Raw genomic sequence first — 23,166 nt, forward strand, 5'->3', positions numbered from 1 at the left:
ATAGGCATAGAAGCTTTATTTGATCTGCCATTTTCCACTTAGAACAGAGTCACTTTGAACAAAGGTTTCCGAGTTTTACAACAGCAAAGGACTCTTCACATCAGAACATAAAGGCAGTGACAACAGTTTGGACCAGGAGAGACACAAATGTCCTTACAACACGGTTTGCAAGCATTTTAAAGTCTGCTCATTTGTGTGGGTTCATTCATGATCTGCATGGGCTAGTAAGAGTGCAACCTTTAAAAAATAAATTAATTTAGACATTTGTCTTAAAGGGAAGGAACATTTCCAGCTGAGATGCACGCATGCTCCTAACAACAATATGCAGAAAATAATCAAATTTATGCACAAACCTCATGGACCCTCTAGGTGTACAGAAAACAGTATAGTATGTAGAAGATTTCAGTTCATGCAAAAAAAAGTAAAGTGTAAAATAAATATGACAAACGCGGGCGGTGTGGTAGTTCACTAAAACGAAGAAAATGTTGTTAGTGACGATATAATAATCTAAATATCTTACAATTTATCGGCAGTATACTATTTGCAGTTACAGTATGTAGAAACTCTCCACGATATAAAACATTTTAACATGAAACCACATCTTTAAACTCTAAAACTTGAACTCATTTTCACATTGAAGCATAATAATACAAACATGACTTTCTAGCTGAAACTCAGTCACTCACATGAAACTTTTAGAAATGGCACAGATACGCACGAGACACATACATTCACCAAGCCAAAGAGTAAAGTTTTCTGTTTTTGGCTTTACATTACTGAACTTCTTAACACTGTCCTGGCAGAATACATTCTCTACAGAAAATACCACACAGACCATGAGGTGTGTGGATATTTGACTAGTGTGTGTGTGTGTGTGTGTGTGTGTGTGTGTGTGTGTGTGTGTGTGTGTGTGTGTGTGTGTGTGTGTGTGTGTGTGTGTTTTCCATGCATAAAACCTTGCAACAAAAGATGTCTTTTTGAATCTCATTTCTTTGTACTTTTCCATCTTGATTTAAACCCGGGAAGTGAAAGAATGACATGCACCAAATATAAATAAGAAATTAATGTATTGCCCTAACATTGACACAGCAGAAATTGAGGGATTCATAAACATGAGCGATAAGAAGATGCTAAAGAGTTGCACATATATCTCAACTGAATATTTCTTGTATTATTTTCCTAGTGATAAAACATCATTGCCAAATCAGGACCCCTGACTCTAAATTATGATTTTTTTTTATTTTATTTTTTTTAAATACAATAAGTCTCTGAGTGGCTGTGAAGCAGTCACCTAGTATTATGAAATACATGATATAGTGATGGAGCTCAGGGTGACTCATTCATATATATATATATATATATATATATATATATATATATATATATATATATATATTAGGGGTGCAACAATACTCGTATCGATATTGAACCGTTCGATACGGTGCTTTCGGTTCGGTACGCATATGTATCGAACAATACAAAATTTGTAATTTTGTTGCCTTTTGTTGTGGGCAGTCTGAGGTACACCTGTGCACTACTCATGATGTCAGATCAGCATCCTGATGTGGCACACCTGTGAGGTGGGATGGATTATCTCAATATAGCAGATGTGCCCACTACCACACATTTGGACTGATTTGTGACCTCTGTTTGGGAGGGATGGTTATATTGTGTATCTGGAATGAATTTTAGGTCTCTACATCCATCCCATGGGGAATGGGAGCAAAAACAAAAGTGTTGCGTTTATATTTTTGTTCAGTGTATATATATATATATATATATATATATATATATATATATATATATATATATATATATGCAGACATATATCTGCAGATACATGCAGACTGGGGGCAAGCAATGAGCAAAGGAAATGCAGACGGTGGCACCCAGATATACTGTATTTTTATACTTGGCTATCACGACTCAACACCCACGACAGAATGCAAAAAAAAAAAAGTCACACTGAATGCCTTCTCATTAGAAATGTCTTGCTTCATCAACTTCATTTCCAACAGTGAGAACTGATGCTTGTCTTGCAATATGAATCAAACAGATAATGTGAAAATTACTGTTTTAGTGCTCATGCACAAGAGACCGCTGTGTATCCATCTTACATGATTAGAACACTTGTCGGCCAGCCAAGCTGCACTCTCACTCTCTCTTGCAATATGGTTTTGAATTACTGCATGAATCATTTTAATCTATCGATAAATAGTTTTAGAGTACACAGGTGTCTAATAAACGCCATTGCTGCAAGCTGGCTTCAGTGGAGACTAACTGGGTGAAAATCCCACGAGGGAATACAGTTTCAAAAAGAAATGGGAATGATTCGTTTTTGTCTATGTATTGAATAAACACATTGGAACAACACTTTTTAATCACACTCTGCATTCAAGCTGCTGGAGGCGTTTTCAAAAACACCCGCAGTGATCTGACCAAAGATGCATATTGTTAAAAACAAAAGAGAGAGAATTCACTTGGACAGATTTGCCAAACAAGACATACAACTGCTAGCTACTTACACCGGCCTAAAGTTTGAGATACACAGACTTATTATAAACAGCCTCTGAAAAAACTGTCACTGTCACTAGAATACCACGATTGATGTACCAATACATTTAGCAGACGGTTGATATGCTCTGAGGAACCTACCCGTGATGAAGTGGTAAGCCTGAAAACAGTGCATTTGATCAGTGGACAAAGCAGGGATTTTTACAGCACAGGGAGTAAAGAAAATAAACATTTTACCTGAAAAAACAAACAAACAAAATAATCAAAAATCTTTTGGATCCCCTAAAACTGGACACAAACAAAACAAAACCTCACTCTCAAAGTGCTCCAACCGAACATCAGCGTTATGTCTACCAGTCTCAACTTGAAATTCCTCAATCTCCTTTTTCCATTTGACCGCTCATCTCACTATAGCCCTAAATAAAGTGAAAGGAGCCGTTTAGCTCCCCCTCCTGAAATAAATGCCAAAGAGAAAAGAGTGAGAGCACAGACGCAACCACTAGTATCAGTGGTGGTGACTGCACTCCTTGACGCCTGCTGCGGGTTCTCAGGTCGCATCGTCGTCTTCGTCATCCAGGTGATAATTGAGGGTGATGACGGCGCTGATGAATTCTCCAAGCTCCACGAAATCAGCTGTGATGATGTTAATGCCGCTCTCCCCGGGTCTTTGAGATCTGATCCACTGCATCATACCTGGTAAAGCCCTGGGAGAAATGAAAAGAAAAAGCATGTTAGTGGAAAGAGTGCAAGGGGAAAAAAATGATGTCAAAAAAAGGAAGAGAGGAAGGGATGATTCACAGTTGGTTAAACACAGAGAGGGGCGTGCTGAGATAAAAGATCCCTGTGATGCTGCATGTGATGTCTGCGAGCCAGACACCAGCTGCGTGAAGGACACTCTGAACATGCCGGACACGTGAGCTGAGCAACAAAGAAGAGCAGCTTTCTGCATAAAAATTAAAAATAAAATCTACGCGTTGTCTCCTCGTTGTTTGCTTTCTTGTTATGCTGAGTCCAACGCTGGCAGTCTATGTGCAAAACGCTTGGATGGGATTCTGAAGGATGCCTACATCAAAGTAACTAAATGCCTGGTGAGAGAGGCTGATAGTGGAATTATCAAATGAATAATTCATGCCAGGAAAATTGATGCTTTTGCTGTTGATGCTTTTAACAAACTGGGGACATTAAGAGGGAATGAAACACAGACAAAGCTAAGGGTAAATTAATATAATTTAAAAAAAAGTTGTGTACCATAACTGAAAAGAGGAGACATAACGTGAGGAAAAATTGCCTCTGGTTTATGGCAGTTGTTCCAGACAAAAAAAAGATGAAAGAAAAACAATAACTCGAATTAGGCCAGTGTCAAATGCCTGGGGATACCTGTAGAAACCACCATGCCTTTGGTTGTAGTTACAAAATGCCACAATGACTCACATTTGACTCCTAAAGTGTGTATCTGTCAGGGTACACACGCTTGTGATTTTTTTGTTGCGAGCTGTTATGGCTAAATCACTTCTGTGGGCTCTGGTGCCTGAGGTGTTTCCATAACTCTGGTCACAAAACTGAGCGTCTGTGTATGTGTGGAAGAAGACTGTGTGCCACCACTGGTGGTAACAATGCATTTTTTGCTAGGCCTAGCATAATAGCGATCATGAGCACAAAAACATGCACATAAATGAGCATGCACACCTTTCTGTAATTGTCTCTCTCAGTCCACTAGCCACACCCTTCATCACAGTGCTGGCTTTTGGTGTCAGAACCACCTGGGAGACAAAGAATGTCCCCTTCCTCCTGCAAGAGAAACGTTGAGGGTTTACATGTTATCTTTGCTGTAACTTTCTTCCTTTTTAATAGTCACCATAATATATTTGCTTTACAGAAGTGCTACTTCTTATATAATTCACTGCTTTACCTTTGAATTAATTACTTTGCATTAACTGCAATTAATCTTTTTAAAGCCTGCTTACTTGTAGCAGCATGCTGATGAAATCAGTAAGTTAAGCAAAGGAGCCAAAAGCAAGTCAAATTATTTGTACAGACCTCTAAGCACTGCAATATATCTACATCATGATAAAAAAGATCCATTGTGTTTAATCCTTATGGCTCATTTGCAAAGTTACAAAACATAAAACCAAGTTAATGAAACATGGATCATTAATTAAAGTGATTAAAAAAATTTATGCGGGGAACACAACAGATTTTATCTGATTTCTTCCTCTGTGTAGCAGACACTGGATTCATGAATATGAAATGTACCTGCGGTCAGTGATAGATGCCTGCAGAAACTGAATCAGCTTCTCCGGGTCAGTGGTGTTGGCCCAGGGAGAAGGCATCATCTGGCCTGGCCACAGGAAGGGCACCTCCAGGGCCATGGGATGGTGGTAGAAGACAAGCACCTGGTACTCCTTCTCCCATAGATACTGAAGACTCACCTGAGTGAGGGAGGGAGGTGTTCATAGTAGCAAGAGGTTATAAACTGAGGAACATAAAACAACCTGAACAGGTAGCTGATTTATTGACAGCTTAGTTCTGAATTAATTCTGAATGAATGAATTTCTCTCAGAGTGATGCATCTTCAATATTTAGTACTGACTTATCACAGAAGGTGTCAGATGTGTTATTTTTGAAGTCAGTGGCTCAATAAAACACCAACAGAGAGCTGTAAGTGAACCAAACTACATATAAAATCTATTTTAAGTGAATTGCATTGACTCTAACGTGATGATACATTTCTGAAAGCATTTTTGCAGACGTAAAAACAGTGAGACTGTCTCCCACAAGTTGCATTCTTACAAATACATGCTTATGTGTATAGCTGGACATCAGCAGCACATTTTGTTGGCTACATCCGATGAAAGAAATGCTGGATAGCAATATTAATTAATCGTAAGCAACCGGTAACAGCAATGAGCTAGATGATCCTCAGGGAGTGTCAATTACAGCAAAAATACACCTTTTCATCAGAATCCCAAGACACATACACTTCACATCTTCTTTTCCAGCTGATTATTTGAGCTGATTTATTTTTTTGAAAAATGGGCTTGCAGCTGAATATTAGTTCTTAAAATAGACCAAACAAGTGCTGGAAAACAGTGCTGAAGTGGATTAACTTTGAATAGCAAAGCAAATGTGGGCTATAGAGATGACAAGGGAATGGCAGATAAACTTACAGTCTCAGGTCTCCGTCTACAAAATTAAACACTGAGGAGAAGCTCATTGTTTTCTCAGAACCTACTAGTCACTCTTGGCCTTTTTGCCCTCTTTTTCTTTCACTCAGCTGCTGCACCTGACAGGAAGGTGCTCATCTTAGAGTGGTGTCAGCGACTGTGGTAGTTCATGAATTGCAGGGCTAACTGGTACTGCTTATTTTAGGTTATTCAGTTACAGGGGAGGGTGGGAGATGAAGATGGGCCACAATTGGATGGGAAAAAAGACAAAAAAAACCCTGAAAAACCTTCAAAGAGCAAAGTCTCATCTTAGGGAGACTTTTCTACTTGTCTCCTAAGCAAATGGGCATGGCGCGATATGGCAGCCTCGCTTCTGTCAGTCTGCCCCAGGGCAGCTGTGGCTACAACCGTAGCATGCCTCCACCAGTGTGTGAATGCGAGAGTGAATGAATAGTGGCATTGTAAAGCGCTTTGGGTGCCTTGAAAAGCGCTGTATAAATCCAATCCATTATTATTATTATTATTATTATTATTCTGAGTGAAAAAATGAACTATGATTAGAGATGTAATAACCATAATTCTACATCGGTACTGATCAAAACACAAAATCACTGTTGTGCGGTGCTGAGAAAACAATAATTGCTTGAGGTCTTTTGAACTCAGCTAAATAAGATGTTCTTGGTAAGACGAAAGAAGCATCAGAAAAATGTTCAGCTGCTCCTACTTCACGTACCCCTCCTCCTCCCTGTTAAAAGTTAAGTGTATTTATACCTCCTGAGCAAAAACAACAGGGCAGAGCTTCTCTCCAAACACCTCCTTTAGCATGGTCACCAGTTTTTCATGGTGCAGGTTCTGCATGCCGTAGAAGTGGTTGAAATCCAGGAAGACCACCTCTCTGGCATGAGCTGACAGAAAACTGCTGATCTGCTCTAGGCCTTCTCTGACCTAAAAAAAACAACAACAAAAAAAACAAAATATGCACATTATTAAAATCTTTAGTGATGATATTAAATGTAGACATACAGACTGTGAACTGTGTACTTCAAATCTCTGAAGGACCTTGTATAATTAGGCTCTCAGTCTACACTCAAATATAAATATGTTGCCACACACACAGAGATGGTTAGATATCACTTAGCAACCACAAGCATTGCTAAACAGTCATCACATCAAAAACCATCAAAACTCTACTCTTTTCTAACCGTGGCACTGAAGAGCCCGTGGGCAAAGTACAGCTCATTTTCAGGGTCACGGGGCTTGGTGGAGATGCGCAGGTCAAAGAACCGGATCCCAGCCTCCAGTTGGCTCGTGAAGTTCATAGTCTGTGTAGCCAACCACTTCCTCATTAGCTTCTTGGCCACCGTGCCAAAAACAGAAACGAAGTTCTGCACCGTCTCTGGCTGCTCGGGGCCCACTGGAGACGCCTCATCGATGTAAAAACTGAAGGAATCGTGGGATCCTGGGGGAAACACAAACATGAGTCTGCATACTGACTACTGCAGGTGTCGTTTCTGGTGGGAGACGACTGAAAGTTGAGGTCATTACTGAGAAATAGCCCAAAACCAAGGTAACAAAACTAACTACACGAAAAACAGCATCCAAGGTTGCAAATCATGAACTCGGACAGCTTGAAGAAGAAAATATATTTCCTTGGGATTCTGACAGGTGCTGTATATATATATATATATATATATATATATATATATATATACACATATACATACATACACACATCCATCTTACTTATACTCTAATAGTTCAAAGTTAAATCCAGTTATGTCCCTGTCAGAATCCCAAGGAAATCAGATTCCTGATGGTCATTCTCTAATAAAGTTTTATCGTTTACATATTATCCTTTTCCGATAAAACTGAGTTTTGGTGTAAATTAAAGGCAAAATAAAGAATCAAGAAAAATTACAGCCTTTGACTTAACAAATTTACAACCTGGATGACAACTATTTTATCCACTCTGGATATGAAGACTTTAAACTAAGCTTTAAACTAGGATAGACCTCTAACTGTGAAATGCCTGGTTTTGGATTCCTGCTTAAATTCAGACACACTTGCTTAACAAGTGAACCTGCCATTAAATTGCTTCCACACAACTACGCTTCTCACCAATATCTCTGAATGATCAAAATTTAAAGGTCTATGTCTTCTGTCAGAGTTTTCCCGACAAGCTCTGGAACCGTATCTGAAAAGATACATGCTGTGAAATTTTCCAAATGTCATCTTTGGAGCCTTGGGGATCACAATCATTTTGGAGTGGCAGCAAAAATCTTAGATACAGACATCTACAAGCCTCAGGAAATAAAACAAGTCACATGAATACAGGCAGTGGAATCTGTGAAAAACCTCTAAAAGCATATTTATTTTGTTATTAACAGTGATACAGTTGATGTTTTCTTAGTTGTATTAAAATTGAAATGGTGAAAAAAATACATTTGTGTAAGCCAGTCTGTACACTGAATGGTGATTCCTTTGTGACATTTAACTATTTCCTTGAGACAAACTCAGGATCAGCTGTAGAATAGACCTGAAGGTTGTGTGTTCTGCTTGAGCAGTTAACATCTCCTGCTCCTCTCATAATCACTGAGACTTCTTCATTATCCCCTTTACATTTCACATCCTCACCTTCTACCACCACCACCCCTCTGACACAGAGCCTGAACTGACCTTCAGCTATCTATATAGCGGTGCTAGGTCTTCACAGTCAGCACAGCGAATGACCATAAGCTGAGTAGACAGCTGAATCCTGGGGCAGGGCAGCAGTCGCATCACTACTGGCTAAGCCGCACCACCAGGGTCACAGCGTAGCAGAGCATGACCTTAACCGACTCCAACAGCTGCCTCTGCAGAAAATCTTTGCTTTTTAGGGCTCAAAGTTGCGCAACAACAAATCATAATCATCGCAAAATTATTTTCATTATCCAGTCATTCAGTCAATGTTGAAAACTACGCTACTGCTGATGCCTTTAGGGCGCTTGTTACTGAAATGACCCTTGCAGTGTGGTGAAAAAGTCAAACAATTTAAGTAATTTATTTAAGCCCCCATCTTGACATCTTTTTTTGGCATATTTGTCATGCTTACATGTTTCAGATCATTAAATAATTGTAATATTACACAACAATAACCTGAGTTAATACAATAAGCTGTCTTTAAATAATGATTTCATCTATCACGGGGTAGAAGCAACCCCTACCTACATGGCCCCATGTGAAAAAAGTAATTGCCCCCTAAACGTAATAACTGGCGATGCCACCCTTGGTAGCAAGAAATTTGATCAGCCACTTGTGATAATAGACAATGACTCTTTCACATGACTGTATGGTTGGTTTCTGAACATGAAACCAGGGTCATGCCAAACATATCAGTTAGATTTAAATCCAGATTTTGACTAGGCCAAATTTGGTTTTTGAGTCTTTGAAAGAAGTGTGTACATTATTGTACTTTATTGAGCCCCGTGGGGAAATTGCTCTCTGCATTTAACCCATTCACTCAGTGAAGCAGTGGGCAGCCATTGGGCGCCCGGGGAGCAGTGTGTAGGGACAGTACCTTGCTCAGGGGTACCTCAGGGTAGCTGTTAAGGGGAATCGAACCCCCGACCTTCCGATCATGGGGCAACCACTCTACCTACTGAGCTATCCCTGCCCTGAGAGGTGGACTTGCTGGTGTGTTTCAGATCAGTTCAATTCAATGCAATACTTTATGGTCCCGCAAGGAGAAATTAGTTAAGCAGCAAGGGCAACAATACGAATAAACAAAACGATAATAAATTGTCCTGCTCCACAACCAAGCTGGACATTCTCCTTCTGGATTTTTCTGGCAAAGAGCATAAACACTGACCATAACTGAGTCTTTACATGCTGTTCTGGGTTCTTTGTGACCACTGGATGAGTTGTTGATGACCTCTTGGAGTAATTTAGGCTGGCCAGTCTTGGGAAAGTTTACAACTATTACAACTTAATTTTGTCTAATTAACATCTGTTTGATAAATATGAATAACAGAAGAAGAAGACATTTAGGAAAGGGGGCAAATACCTCTTCACAATGTATACAAGTAAAAATAAGTAAGCAAATCTTCACATATGAGATGTTTGAAAAGGTAAGTTTGGCCTTCTTTAATTAAAAAGAAAAAAAATCACTGAAACAATTAATTTACACTTGAAGTGGCTGCTGCCCTTTAACCAATAACCTGAATAATTGTTTCAGTTTTGCAACACACACTTCTAATAGCTACACACCCATCAAGCTGCATAGGCCACTCTCCTTGAGATACGCGTTGTTCTGTTTGGGGAAAGAAGAACAGTTATAAGATATAAATTAAATCTAACAGTCCCCAAGGATCTAGCAACAAACTATATTTTATTAGTTTTTAATGAAAGCCTAGCACCTGAGGGAAACTAATGAGGTTTGTTTTGCATTGCTAACAAATACTTCTATAAATATGTATGACAAAAAGCCCATGGTTGATGCCATGTTGCAGAGAGAAACAATCTCACAGGAAAAGCTGAGACAGTATCAACCCTGGAGGGCCAAATCTTTTGCCAAATGTGCAGAACATCTGTGAGAATTTGCAGAAATGTGAGAACTTCACTCCAATACTATTATGATGCCTGAGCCCTGAATGTGATTAATTATTGTTTATGCTCCACCTTGATGGTCTGCCATTTCTCAAGGGAAAAACATTCATTTGGAAATGTGTGGAAGCATTTCAGTTTTTGAAACATACAATCCACACAATTAGTTTTCATTCTCACAAAAACAAACAACAGCAGCTCAGAACTGAGTCATTTCAAACTTGTCTACAGAGACAAAAAAACTTCTCCTTTCAAAGTGTAAGATTTTAAACTTCTTATACTTCTCATTTTAGCTTTAGAAGCAAATACAACATAACAGGTTGTGACTGGGGTGGATTGTCTTATATAGTTTATCATTTATGTTCCATAGATTGGTACTGGTGACATTCGGAGCAGTATTAATCACCTGCAGTTTCCAGGTCTTGGGATGTGCACATTTCATGCCAGTTCCTGATTTTTCCAGTTACCAGGCTTTACACTGATCCTCTGTAAATGTTATCAAGAACTTGACACAGGAATTCAGCCCACTTAAGTTTGCTTAAGAAGTACAGCTGTTTCTTAGCTTTTACCAGAGTGCAAATGTGCGGTGACTGTGATACTTCTATCGAGTGTCATGATGAATGAAAAAAAAGCAGCAGGTAAATCAATAAAAAGACCACTGACCGGATAATCTTTGTCACCAAATGCAGACAGTAAATTACAATAATATACAAATGCGCAAAATCTTCATGCTACTGCCATGAGAATGAACATTCCTCTCTGTATTTAAAATATGCAATTACTGGGAAAGGCATTAATGGGGAATAGAGTCCAGTGTTTGATATGAATTACCTACCGCAAACAATATCCAAACAAACTACTGTCAAGCTGTTTGATCACTTTAACTTTGATAAAATTGAAGATGTGTACACAGAAAAAACTAAAGCACCCTGAAAAAAAACATATCCCAGAATAATACAAGTAGATGTCACTTGTGTAGCACTTTCATTGGAAAGCAAACTTAGGGAACTCTTTTCTCCGACATGTAAATATCAGCCGCACACAAGAAGAAGAGTCTCAAACTGCAAAGAGAGAAGATGAACAAGAGTGCCACAGAGACAACAAAAAAGACTTAAACAAGGTGAAACAGAGTGATGATGATGACAATGTTGATGACAGTGGTGCTGGGTGCTGCTACTGTTACCTTAGAGAATTGACCTTTGTTAACTGAGTCATTCTGACTGAATGAGAGCAGAGCATTCAGAGAGAACCACTGGTGGTTTGTGCCCTTTTTCATTACAAAACATTACCACTCTCCACCCTTTTTAGATCTATTTTAGGATGCTGAGTAGAGGAAAGAGGAGAAGAGAAGAAAAAAAATGAGAAGAGAATGAAAACTGACAGGATGGAGATGAGCTAAATGTTACTACAAGATAGATATAGGCTTCTGACTCTACATAATTTTGTCATTTACACTTCTTTTTTTTTTTTACAGTAATTCTGCAAGTGTTACTCTTTGCATCTATTTTTCAAACTCTCCAGTTCCTTTTCTCCTGTCTTAACACTTTATTTTCTCCATCTTGTTTGAGCATTAGTGTGCACACTGTATTTCTGATGAGGCTGAATTATTTGACTTTGAGACTATGTGACTATTAAGATAAGTGTCTCTGCTGGAAATGCAATTAACTGCAAATGGTGGGAAAACGAGCCAGTGGAGAATTCCACACTGAACCATTTCTTTTGGATTCTACAATATTTTTTTTAATTTTCTTTAAGCAACTTATAAAAGTGAAAACTCCACAAATATATGATGTTGGCTAATGAGTGGCTAATTATGAGTATCATGCATCAGCATAATACAATACTGCAAACGAGGGAATTTTTTGCAAAACTGCTAACTGTAAAATCCTCATGAGCTCCAAACAAGCAAGATGCACACAATATCTTTGGCAAAACAAAATTTCACTCAGATTAAGGAGGGTCTTGATTCACAGATAACGAGCCATAGCAGGAAATAGCTCTAAGATGGGCATTCTCTCTCTCTCTCTCTCTCTCTCTCTCTCTCTCTCTCTAACAAAGACCCCCCTTTTGCTTTTGTATTGCACATTATATCCTGTTTTTCAGTGGCTTTGAGTTGACTGACTCCCCCTCTTCAAACATCCGCACTACCAGTGTTTATCTTGGCATCTAATACCATTCATCCATCTTGCTCTATAGGGGTTTAAGTGGCGTCAAAGTGATCTAATCAGGGGACTAATGGCCTTTTACAGCTAAAAGTCCAGGGCAAGCCTTTTTCTCTATCCAGAGGGAACCACTGAAACTCAAGATGCCTCTTCTTACAGTGGATTAGTTGTTATTTCTCGCAAGACTATCTTAACCTAATACCACTGCCTTCACCCATCCCCCTTGGTAATTCATGCTATTCATTGCTTACCTAAAGCCTTGAGCTGTTACTCAGGAGGTGAAGAATGGCTCCCCTGAGCCTGAAAATGTAGTATAGAGAAGTGTAAATCAGCCTTCTTCCCCGGTATTAAAATAATCAATATTATCTGCATGGAATGGAATGGGACGGCACGGTGTTATAGTGCTTAGTACTTTTGCCTCACAGCAAGGGAGGACAAGATTGCATGTCCTCCCTGTGTTTGAGTGGGTTTTCTCCAGGCTGCCTCCCACAGTCCAAAGACGTTAGGTTAATTGGTGATTTGAAACCGGCCATGGGTGTGAAGTAAATAAAGTACTTAAAAAGTGTGTTGACCAAATTATCACAATAGAATGATGCACCATTTAATCATTGTACTCTGAAATAAGAAATAAACAGTAAAAAAAACCTAAAAGTTGAGATTGCATCGCTTTCTAAAGTAACTGAGAAAGTCTATGTAAACGGGTTACAGCTGCTAGTTCTAAAGTCTTTGTTTAAGGCAAAAATAATATAAATAATAAATGTATAATGTATATAAATTGCATGCTAGCAGTCTATTTTGCAGTTCTTCTGATTCATAATCGCTGAATATTAATTAATGTAGCTTTAACGATCCAGAACGATATGGTTTCACTCACCAGTTCAATTTATTAAGACAATACATTTGAATATTTTAGGTGCTTAAATAAACCCATAAAAAGCATTTCATAATAAGTGACTAATACTGTGTTGCCACTATAGTGCTGATTCATTTAGTTGTCATGCACACCTGCACGACACAGATATTGTACATGCCAGTGAGCACATAGTTCAAATTATACACCTACCACCACACAAAGTACTGAAAATCCATTTAATTACTATGGTAGTAAAAACGTGACAGATCTTCCCTTCCCCCTCTTAAGCTCGTTTCATGGTGACAGAGAAAGAAATTCACAGTATCTCTGGTGGCACACCTTTCTGCTGACCGTCTTGCTGAGAGGAATGCCAGCCAGTCTGCAGCCCTCACCTGGCAGATTTAACAGTAGCCACAGGAAAAGAGTCAAACACTAATCAGCCTGGGTAAAACAAGAAAGGTAGCTGCTCCCTCTCCATCTCTCCCTTCAATGACCCAAATATTTAATATTCTACTACGTCTTTCTTTCCTCTCCTGCACAGCCCTTCAACCTAGTTCCAATTAGTATAGGCACAAGCCATTTGACTTTTATAGATGCGATATGTCGGCACAGCCGGAGGCCAAAGTGGCATGTAGGGACAATGCAGAAAGCTGAGTCATGCCTAAGTGCTACCATGTTCTTAGGTCTCAAACAACGTAGTCTGCAGTGGATTAGCAGGATTAAGAAAATGAGAGCATGTATTATTCTCACATAATTAATCAAACAGCCACAACGCAACTGTGCTCAGTCATGAGTCATAGCATAAAACAAACAAACAAACAAACAAATTAGAAATGTGCAGTTATTCCAAATAAACTGGACAAGAGCTGTCCCAGTGTCATCCAGTTAAAAACATCTAAATCTGACTCCCTCAGATAACACCCTTCCTCAGTACTATTGTTATATACTGTAATTCTAGAATGAAAGAAAAAGCTCTGTGCACAGCTCATTTCTTTTTTCTGGACAAATCTTCTCCAGGTTTCACAACCACACTGAGTCAGCTCTCCTTTAAGTGTCAAATGATTCACATGTGTTTTTGAACTCGGTAAATCATGCAATTTCAATTCAGCTGGGCCTGCTAAGTTTGACAAAATTGATCATTCCTCTATTTCAGATTGTCTCGACCATGTTGTTGGCATTCAGGATCAGACTTTGCAGTGTTTTGCCCCTTACCTGGAAGAGCAAAACGTTAAGGAATACTTTCCTTTGCAACCATCTCTCAGGATAAAAAAATGCTGTGTTTTTTTCAACCCTCATTTCTTACTCTGGCTGCTCTGAGAACATACACCTGATATTTTGTCCAAGATTCATAGTATACAACATCGTTTATTAAATATGTTGGAGGCTCCTTATGCATGGGAATACGTTGCACAGCAAAATTCATTGGATGACACTTTACAGTGCAGATGGACAGAACAAAAATTGTGTCTGTGTCCAAAACTATATGGATCTAGCTGTGCAATCTCATTAAGTGTCTCTAAATGAAAACAGATTTTTATCTGTTAATATCTCTCATATTTAAATACTGTAAATAACCTGTATTTAAGTTCACTTGACAGAGGTAGGTGACATTGCTAAGTTTACCGTCACTGGATCAGTCTCATTGTAATTTTTTGAATTGTCCATCAATCACACAAAGTAACAAGAAATAGCAGGAATTTAAAATGAGTGAACAACCACAGTCAGCATCATATGTACTGTAGCATATAAACTGCTTTCATAACAAGATTTTGCAGGTTGAACCACTCAAATGTAACAGGTAAGCACATGCAATCTGTTACACATCTGTTATACAGCTGTTGTAGCCATCAAACACCTGCTACTTTGAGTATCTTTAATGTGCTATATGCACAAATAATTTGGCAGCATTAGCTCATTAACTAGTTACTTGAAGCACAGCAAATGCTGTTAAAACATTATATATATATTAAAAAAATCCGACAGTAATGAATCTGCCACCTCAGTACCCTAAAATAAACTGTCAATCATTCAGATGGTTATGTGTGCTAACAGCTAGACTGTGAAGTTTTCTGGCAACAGCGGAGTAGCAGCCATCACATTATCCTACACTGTAAAGTACTACTTTTCCCTGGATATTTCAAGCTCTGCGGTAGGTGAATTGCTATTTTGAAAAAGTGAGCACAGAAAAACAAACTAAGAAACAGGCAGCAGCGGTTGTATAATAAGTTTTGTACAGCAGCATTTTCCAGTAACATCCTGGAAATAATATTCTTCCAATTAAGTGGAGCTATGAGACTTGTTTGAGGAAATGAATCGCCCATCCTTTTTGTTTCTTGTCTGTCCCAGTTTTATTCCTGCTTGAACAAAGGCTTAATGCTGCGTTCAATGATGAGACAAAAGAATGTGATATGAGATGCACACTTTTGAAAGAACTCGGACGTACACTCCAATAGGAACACATGGTTGTTGCTATAATGAGCTTGGATAGAAATCCTGTGTGTTCTGGAGTTTCTTGGCAAATATGTGCAGGCAAACACAAGAAAGTGCAAAGATTTGGTGGATGTTTACAGAATCTGTATCCAAATGAAGGATAAACTGAGCTATCCTCAGCTGAGCTGCAGGCCACAGAACCAATGAGAGATATTAATGCCTAATTAAAAGGGACAGAGCATGTTCCCATGCTGTCTTGGCATGGATGAACTGTGATTCCGCACAGCACATGATTCAGCAAAATTACAAGCATAGATTATGCATACTATGTTGTTCCAGTCCTTATTTGTATTCCATTACATCTAATTTGACTGCATGTGTCTTGGCATCCTTAAAAGCTGTGATCATATTTGGTCATATGCCGTGCCCTGGACATCAACCACTAATCCATCTGCATGTGAAATGCAATGTTGCACATGCCAACCAATAAACACCTCAGGTATTGGGAGTTCAGCAAGAAAAAGACAGAGAGCGGAAGAGTGAAAGTGAGACAGAAAGGAGGGGGAAAGGGAATGAAGCACAAAGGATTAGAAATTCACAAGAATGAAGAATCGAATCGCTTTGTGTGGAGGTGTGATAATCGCTAGGCAGTGAATATGGATTTAACTGGCTGCTAATAAGACATTCTATCAGTCAGATCAGTGGTGGGCTATACAACCAGCATTTCCCATTTGAATGGAGTTAAAAAGACCGGCACACTGATTGGATAAAGGTCCGACAGCACATTTTCAATGGGATGCGCTGTGATCATCTGAGTGTGCAGACGGCACCCATCCCACTCCGTCTCCCTGTGGCCACCACCCCAGCATAAAAGCACAAACAGAGCAGCGTGGCTCATCTATTCTGAACCTATAGAGTGGTTCTAGATGACCCTTTTCTTTATTATCATTATTTTCTAAGTGCATACTTACTCGGCCGGAGAACGAACACGACAGCTGGGTATTTTGATAACCGTTAGACAGGTGATCGCAACACAAGCAACTGAACTATTATAAATACATAGTACTTCTTTGGTTGCGCAACAGGTCTTACCCTTTGTTCCAACGAGGTGCAACGAAAGTGACGGTTGTATTAAATGCACAATTCAAGTTTAGGAAGCGGTAAAACACAAATCTGAAACTGTCAATTTGTGCATTTCTAATCTACTAGAAAAGCTGTACGCAATGCGCGAGGTTAAAAAGACACGGGCATCCTCCTCATCCGATTACACTTGGACAAGGTCTTAAAAAAAAAAAAAAAACACTTACCGGGAATAGCCAGGTTGGTGAGCGGGATAGTGTGCATGCTCTGCGGTAAACTTGCCATCCAGTCTGCGAACCGCAGGTCGCTTCTCCCGTGAGACGAAGCCATGCTTCCACCTTGCACAACGCTCCGTTCTCCCTGACCGGTGCCTGCGCCAACCTGGAGCGCGCGCTCTCTCTTTCTCTCTACACACAGACACACTCGCGCCCTGCCTCACTTTCTCTCAGCATCCCTATCTCACGCACACACACAGACACAACTGCGCGACCGAGAAGTCAGCCCCCCCAGCAGCACACATAGGCGTGTTGCACATTTATGAAAATGCGGTTGGATGGATCTAAATATGGCAACATTCGGTGGTTAGTCGCCCAATAGTAACATAGCCTAAACGCCGCAATGGGTATGTTTCAGTACTAGTCACTTACAAAATAAAAGGCAACATATAATCATCTCATGTTTTTAGCATTAATGCACAGAGCATGAATGCTAGACTACACAAACCCATAAGGTTGCCAGAACACCCCCACATGAGGGCAGCATGTTAAATATTTTGGAACCACATAGTTGGATATGAATAGCCTATGTAAAAAGGTCTGCCAAGCTGATTCCATAATTCAAGACATGCTTTTACTGAGGTTAGAACATTTTGGACATTTAAAGCCATCTTTTTAGAGGACTGGATATGTGCATTATCCAAAAAGGTTCAGTTAGTGTAGGGTTTTAACATAAGATGGTCACAGATTAAATTCTAATTCCTAGTTAACCTATGTCTGAGCTAAGGTCATGCACTTGAATCACTGAAAGCTATATGAAAATGACCCATTCTGCATAATCAGTGTGATTACAATCAGCTGGCTGGCCAGCTTAACACGAGTCATTCAGAAAATAGGTTGTAATGGTATAAAGATGGAGAATATACAAAACCTTTTCTTTCATGGTCTGTATCATGTCCAGACACTCCACGGAATTTATTACCTAAATGACAGCAAAGTAGATGACTGACTTCTCTGCCAAAATCAGGTTTTTTTGTTGTTGTCGTTTTCCCATCTGGTTGTGTTTTCTACAATTATGTGTTTGGAGGAGTGTCACGAGAGGAACGGTTTATCAAACCATTGCCAGCAAAAGCACAGAAAAAAGATCAATATTGTCATAAATACTGTGCATAATCACTAATCACTGCCATGTCTCCCAATATAAACATAGGTCTCTCAAATAATAGGCTTTGCCTTGGTTGACCTTAAACCCAGTGTTCAAATGAACAATATACATATTTAAAAAGAAAAAAAGGGATCTGAATTGCCATCATATAAAATAAAATGTCTAATTCATGACAGCTGTTAATGTCAGAGTCAGCTTTCAACAATATTTCGGGTTGGTTGCCACAAACCGGGTTGGTTGCCACAAACCTGAACCTTAAAAAAGGACTTCTGTCCCTTTAATGATGATGCCGTCATTCACCTCCTACATCGTTCCCTCGCTCACCTGGAGACCGCTGGAAGCACTGTGAGAATCATGTTCTTTGATTTCTCCAGTGCCTTCAACACCATTCTTCCCTCGGTTCTAAAGGACAAGCTGGTGAACTCTGGAGTGGACCATCACCTCACTACCTGGATCCTGGACTACCTCACCGACCGACCACAGTATGTGAGGACTCAGGGCTGTGTGTCGGACAGGGTCGTCTGCAGTACGGGGGCCCCACAGGGAACGGTTCTGGCTCCGTTCCTCTTCACCATCTACACTGCAGACTTCTCCCACAATTCCACCCAGTGCTTCCTGCAGAAGTTCTCTGATGACTCTGCAATAGTCGGCCTCATCACTGATGGGGACGACAAGGAGTACAGAGGTCTGACCCAAGACTTTGTGGACTGGTGCCAGCTGAACTACCTCCAGATCAACGCCAGTAAAACCAAGGAACTGGTGGTAGACTTCCGCAGGCACAAGCATTCTCCACTGCAACCACTGAACATCCAAGGTATGGACATTGAGGCTGTGGACAGCTACAGGTACCTTGGTGTTCATCTGAACAATAGACTGGACTGGACTCATAACTCAGACGCCCTCTACAGGAAAGGGCAGAGCAGGCTGTACCTGCTGCGGAGACTCAGGTCGTTTGGAGTGGAGGGCCCACTCCTGAAGAAATTCTATGACTCTGTTGTGGCTTCTGCTATCTTTTATGGCGTGGTCTGCTGGGGCGGCAGCATCTCTGCTGGGGACAGGAAGAGACTGAACAGGGTGATCCGAAGGGCCAGCTCTGTTCTAGGATGCCCTCTGGACCCAGTGGAGGTGGTGAGTGACAGGAGAACGGCGGCTAAGCTGTCATCCCTGATGGACAACATCTCCCACCCCATGCAGCAGACTGTGACAGCACTGAGCAGCTCCTTCAGTGGGAGACTGCGGCACCCACGGTGTGGGACGGAGAGATTTCGCAGGTCTTTCCTCCCCACTGCTGTCAGACTCCATAATAAAGACTTTAACTGATCAAGCACACACATCCACACATGTGCAATAACACTAAGTGCAATAATCCTTTCTGTCATCGTTGTATTTTTACTCAGTTGTATATAGTATTTGTATTTGTATTCTATTTTTATCTTATTGTATATTTATTTTATTTTATTCTACTGTATATAGTATTTTATTTTATTCTATTCTGTACAGTTGTGTACTGTATTTATTCTTATTGTATTCTAATTTTTGCCTCATAACTTTTGCACTGTCCACTTCCTGCTGTGACAAAACAAATTTCCCACGTGTGGGACTAATAAAGGTTATCTTATCTTATCTTTAACTAAATCTTGAAAACCCATTTTAATATCCCCTTTTGAAAACCTCAAAAGCAAGGTCATCCATTTGTATTTTTCAGAAACATGTTCCTACTAAAACCCGCTGCGTTCTTCAAATTCCCTCTTCAGTGAATTCAAGTACAAGTATGAGAACTAGGTTACAAAATGTAGGCTTATGGAGTATTGCTTTGGTCTGACTCATGAAGGAGTGTGCTGGATTAACATCAACAGCCGGTGGCTGGAGCCCCTGTCACTTTCTTCCATTTTTCTGCTTGATGATCCAACCCAGTTGATCTCCTTGAACCCAAAAGCCTACTGGCTGAATTCGCAGGTTATGTAACGGGCCTCTGGTTATGCCAGCACCTCTCTGCCCGAGTGGAAAAATCAAATCGAGAATGTAAACATTAAGCCCACCATCCATACACACAAAGCTTTAACCTGTAGTGCGTCAAAAACTCTCGATGAGCTAAATCACTTGAAAACACATCTGCTGGTTTCAAGATTCTTATTCAAAAAGAAAGAAAAACGTAGTTTGCTTCACTCTGCACGCCAGCTTGTATTTTATTTTACACACAATTGCATCTGAACAGCAAATGTCTCTGTAAAAATTATTAAGGCTTCATGTTTTCTGGTTGAAATATCTGACAAGCCCACCTGCTTCAAAACACCTGAAGTTGAGAAAAATAGACAAGTCTACATTACGGCAGAGGTTGATAGTAAAATAATGGCTCATCATCTTCATTATTAAAAAAAAAAAAAAGACAAAACATATTCAACACTGGAAGCCTCATCTACGAACTTTTTTTTCCGTTTCATGTCACAGCACAATTTAAAACAACTCCATACATATTTGTTCTACGATAAATTAATACTCACTTGACCTATAGGACATTGGTTTTCATTCATTACATTTCAGTGAGACACAGGCATGCCTTTCAGCTTATCAATCATATTCAAGTTACAGTTGGATAATATGTAGTCGTTCAACCAAATAATAAATGGTGTCGCATATTCCACTGTTGTTCCTTCACCAATGAAGCAGGCGGGAGAGGTCTGGAGCTGATATAAAAAGTTGCAATGTTTCATATTATATATTGTGATTCTTGAATTACTGCTTGTTTCCACTTAACTGCACACCGATTGCTACTTTTAACATCTACTGTTATAGTGTCGAGAGCCAAAACACTGGAAATTGTCTCACGGTTCAAATATTTGACCTTTCTTATTTATTTCCCAGAAAATCTGATTCAAAAGAGTTTTTGCATCATTTCTTTTAAAAATAATAGTAAAGTTGGAAAAAACAAAATAATATCAATATTTTTAAAGCAATTTTCAAACTGATGATTGCGTAAAAGACTCGCGTAAGTAAAAAAAAAAAAATTAATAACTTAAATGTGTAATAGGTAACAATGCAATTTTCTTCATTCCTTCTAAGAGCACGAAAATAACAGTGTAAAGGGACTTCTGTTAATCAAATTTAGTTAATAATACAGAGGTAAATATTTGACAGCTGCATGCTGATTGCCAAGAAAACACTGGCTGAACCAGGTATGTTTTTTAAAAGCTTATTTGACCCATTTCAGGCTGTTAAATAACCTGATGTTTATCACAGAGAAATGAAGTGACAAACCAAAAACACATCTCTGAGGCCAGTGGAAGCTCCTCTAAATTTGCTGCATAGGCTTCAGGTTGGGAGACACCTAGAAAAAATTAGACAGAGGACAAGTAGAAGTTTCATGTTTAATAAACCCAAGTCCAAAAACACTTCATAGTGCTAGTAGCCTAACTGTTACATTACTCACCTCAAAATCTGTGCCAGTGCATCCCTTGATATCTTCGGGAGTAAGTCCCTCCCATATTTCTACCAGGGTCAGACCTTTTGTCTTATCGACATCAAACACAGCCTGGCAAAAAAAACGAGAGAAAGAGGATAGAAATGAGCGAGAGGAATAAGGGGGGTAAGGGAAAAAGATGGGACATTTAGAGGGAGAGAGATGAGAGAGGGTGATGAGACAAACGCAAAACAGGCAGAATGAGCACTTCTGTGATAGACAGGTTTGAGCCTTATGGCGTCCGGTCACTGGGTCACAGTCAAGGATGTGGGGTCCTCATTTATCAAAAAGGACCCAGAAGAGACAACCTCCAGAAAAACACATCAGTGCCACAGGCAGAGGGCCAGAGTACCACTTTAGTGTCATCCATTCAACAGATGACAAAATAGCTGCAATTATTGGTGACACATCTAGGAAAGGCCTCAGAGAGCGGTCCTCAGCTATCTGAAGCTGGACTACTACAAAGCAGTAAGCAGTTTTATTTTAATTGGTGCATCATTTTTAACAGATTACTGTGTTATTGATTAAAATATGAATTTTGCTATAACGTTCAAAATAGTGGTTGCTGTGATGATTTTACATTGTACTTATGCCACTTGTCTACATTTAGGAATTTGTGAATGTGCACTTTGAGAATTTGTGAATAGACACATAAAAATTGATAAACAGACTCCAGGCTTCGAAACAAGCCAACACAATTTGCGCACACAGTGCACTCATAAATGAGGCCCTTGGAGATGTCAATATCTGATTGTAATGAAATACAGTAACAGCCAAAGGCATTGGCCCTGCAAAACAGAACCGAAAATAACCATGTTAAATCCCATCAAACTTACATGCCGAAGGGAAAAATACAGTAAATGTGAATATTTAAAGAAAATTTGACTAATGTTCTGTCTACCGAAAAGTAGCCAAAAGAAGACCCATTAATAGCTTTCCTTCTTTTATAAGCCAAAACCCTTTTCACACATGCACTGTAGCCAAGTTTCCAGACACTGCTCATAACAGGTGCATGCCACAAAGCTAATGAGAGTGGACATTAGCCAGTCTTTAACCTTCCAGCAAGCACAAGTCTGGATGATGTCGGATTACTGTGATGTGTAAGATCTCACCACTAGGTATCAATAGATTGTAGTCAAGTGAATTCTGTTTTCTTACCCCTCCTGTTCATCTGTCAGAAAAATATGTGTCCATGTCTAAAACACATGTTAAACTTTGTCAAAGTAGTCTGATAGAAGTCTATGAGTCAATAAAAATCACTTATATCCTATAAGAGCGATACTCAGGTGAGTTGTTGAGGATATCCTGAACTTTTTTGTTGTTATTGAAAGTGGATCTAACATAGTTGGACTTGGACACTTTGTGCATAAACTCTCATTCTATATTTGGATGTATTCAAACTGGTTACTAGAGGTGAAGTGTGATTTTAAGGACCCTCAAGCCTACATAATAATAGCTTCTAACCAGGTAGTAATTTTACTTAGCAGGTTCATTGTCAGATATCTGGAGATGGAAAAGTCGAATGTCTAATCTGCTGACCAAAAG

General features: G+C 39.5%; 2 protein-coding genes across 2 annotated transcripts in view; both read right to left on the reverse strand.

The window, feature by feature from the left end:
* Window positions 1-1,781: 1,781 nt before the first annotated feature.
* On the reverse strand, window positions 1,782-17,221 carry plcxd3 (phosphatidylinositol-specific phospholipase C, X domain containing 3). The gene is made up of 6 exons (XM_080894817.1): window positions 17,012-17,221; window positions 6,881-7,137; window positions 6,450-6,623; window positions 4,768-4,943; window positions 4,201-4,302; window positions 1,782-3,218 (listed from the first exon to the last, which is right to left on the reverse strand). Exons 1-6 carry the CDS (start codon window positions 17,112-17,114, stop codon window positions 3,062-3,064), a joined length of 969 nt encoding a protein of 322 aa, XP_080750943.1. The 5' UTR covers window positions 17,115-17,221; the 3' UTR covers window positions 1,782-3,061.
* Window positions 17,222-20,506: 3,285 nt separating this feature from the next.
* Window positions 20,507-23,166, reverse strand: part of oxct1a (3-oxoacid CoA transferase 1a) — a 61,018-nt gene continuing 58,358 nt past the window's right edge. The window contains exons 16-17 of the mRNA XM_080893626.1: window positions 21,592-21,693; window positions 20,507-21,489 (exon numbers count right to left, since the gene is read on the reverse strand). Of these exons, the coding sequence (XP_080749752.1) occupies window positions 21,454-21,489; window positions 21,592-21,693 (138 nt within the window). The 3' untranslated portion in view covers window positions 20,507-21,453. The remainder of the gene's footprint in view (window positions 21,490-21,591; window positions 21,694-23,166) is intronic.

Source organism: Rhamphochromis sp. 'chilingali' (genome assembly GCF_963969265.1).
Source record: "Rhamphochromis sp. 'chilingali' genome assembly, chromosome: 10".
Classification (NCBI taxonomy): domain Eukaryota; kingdom Metazoa; phylum Chordata; class Actinopteri; order Cichliformes; family Cichlidae; genus Rhamphochromis; species Rhamphochromis sp. 'chilingali'.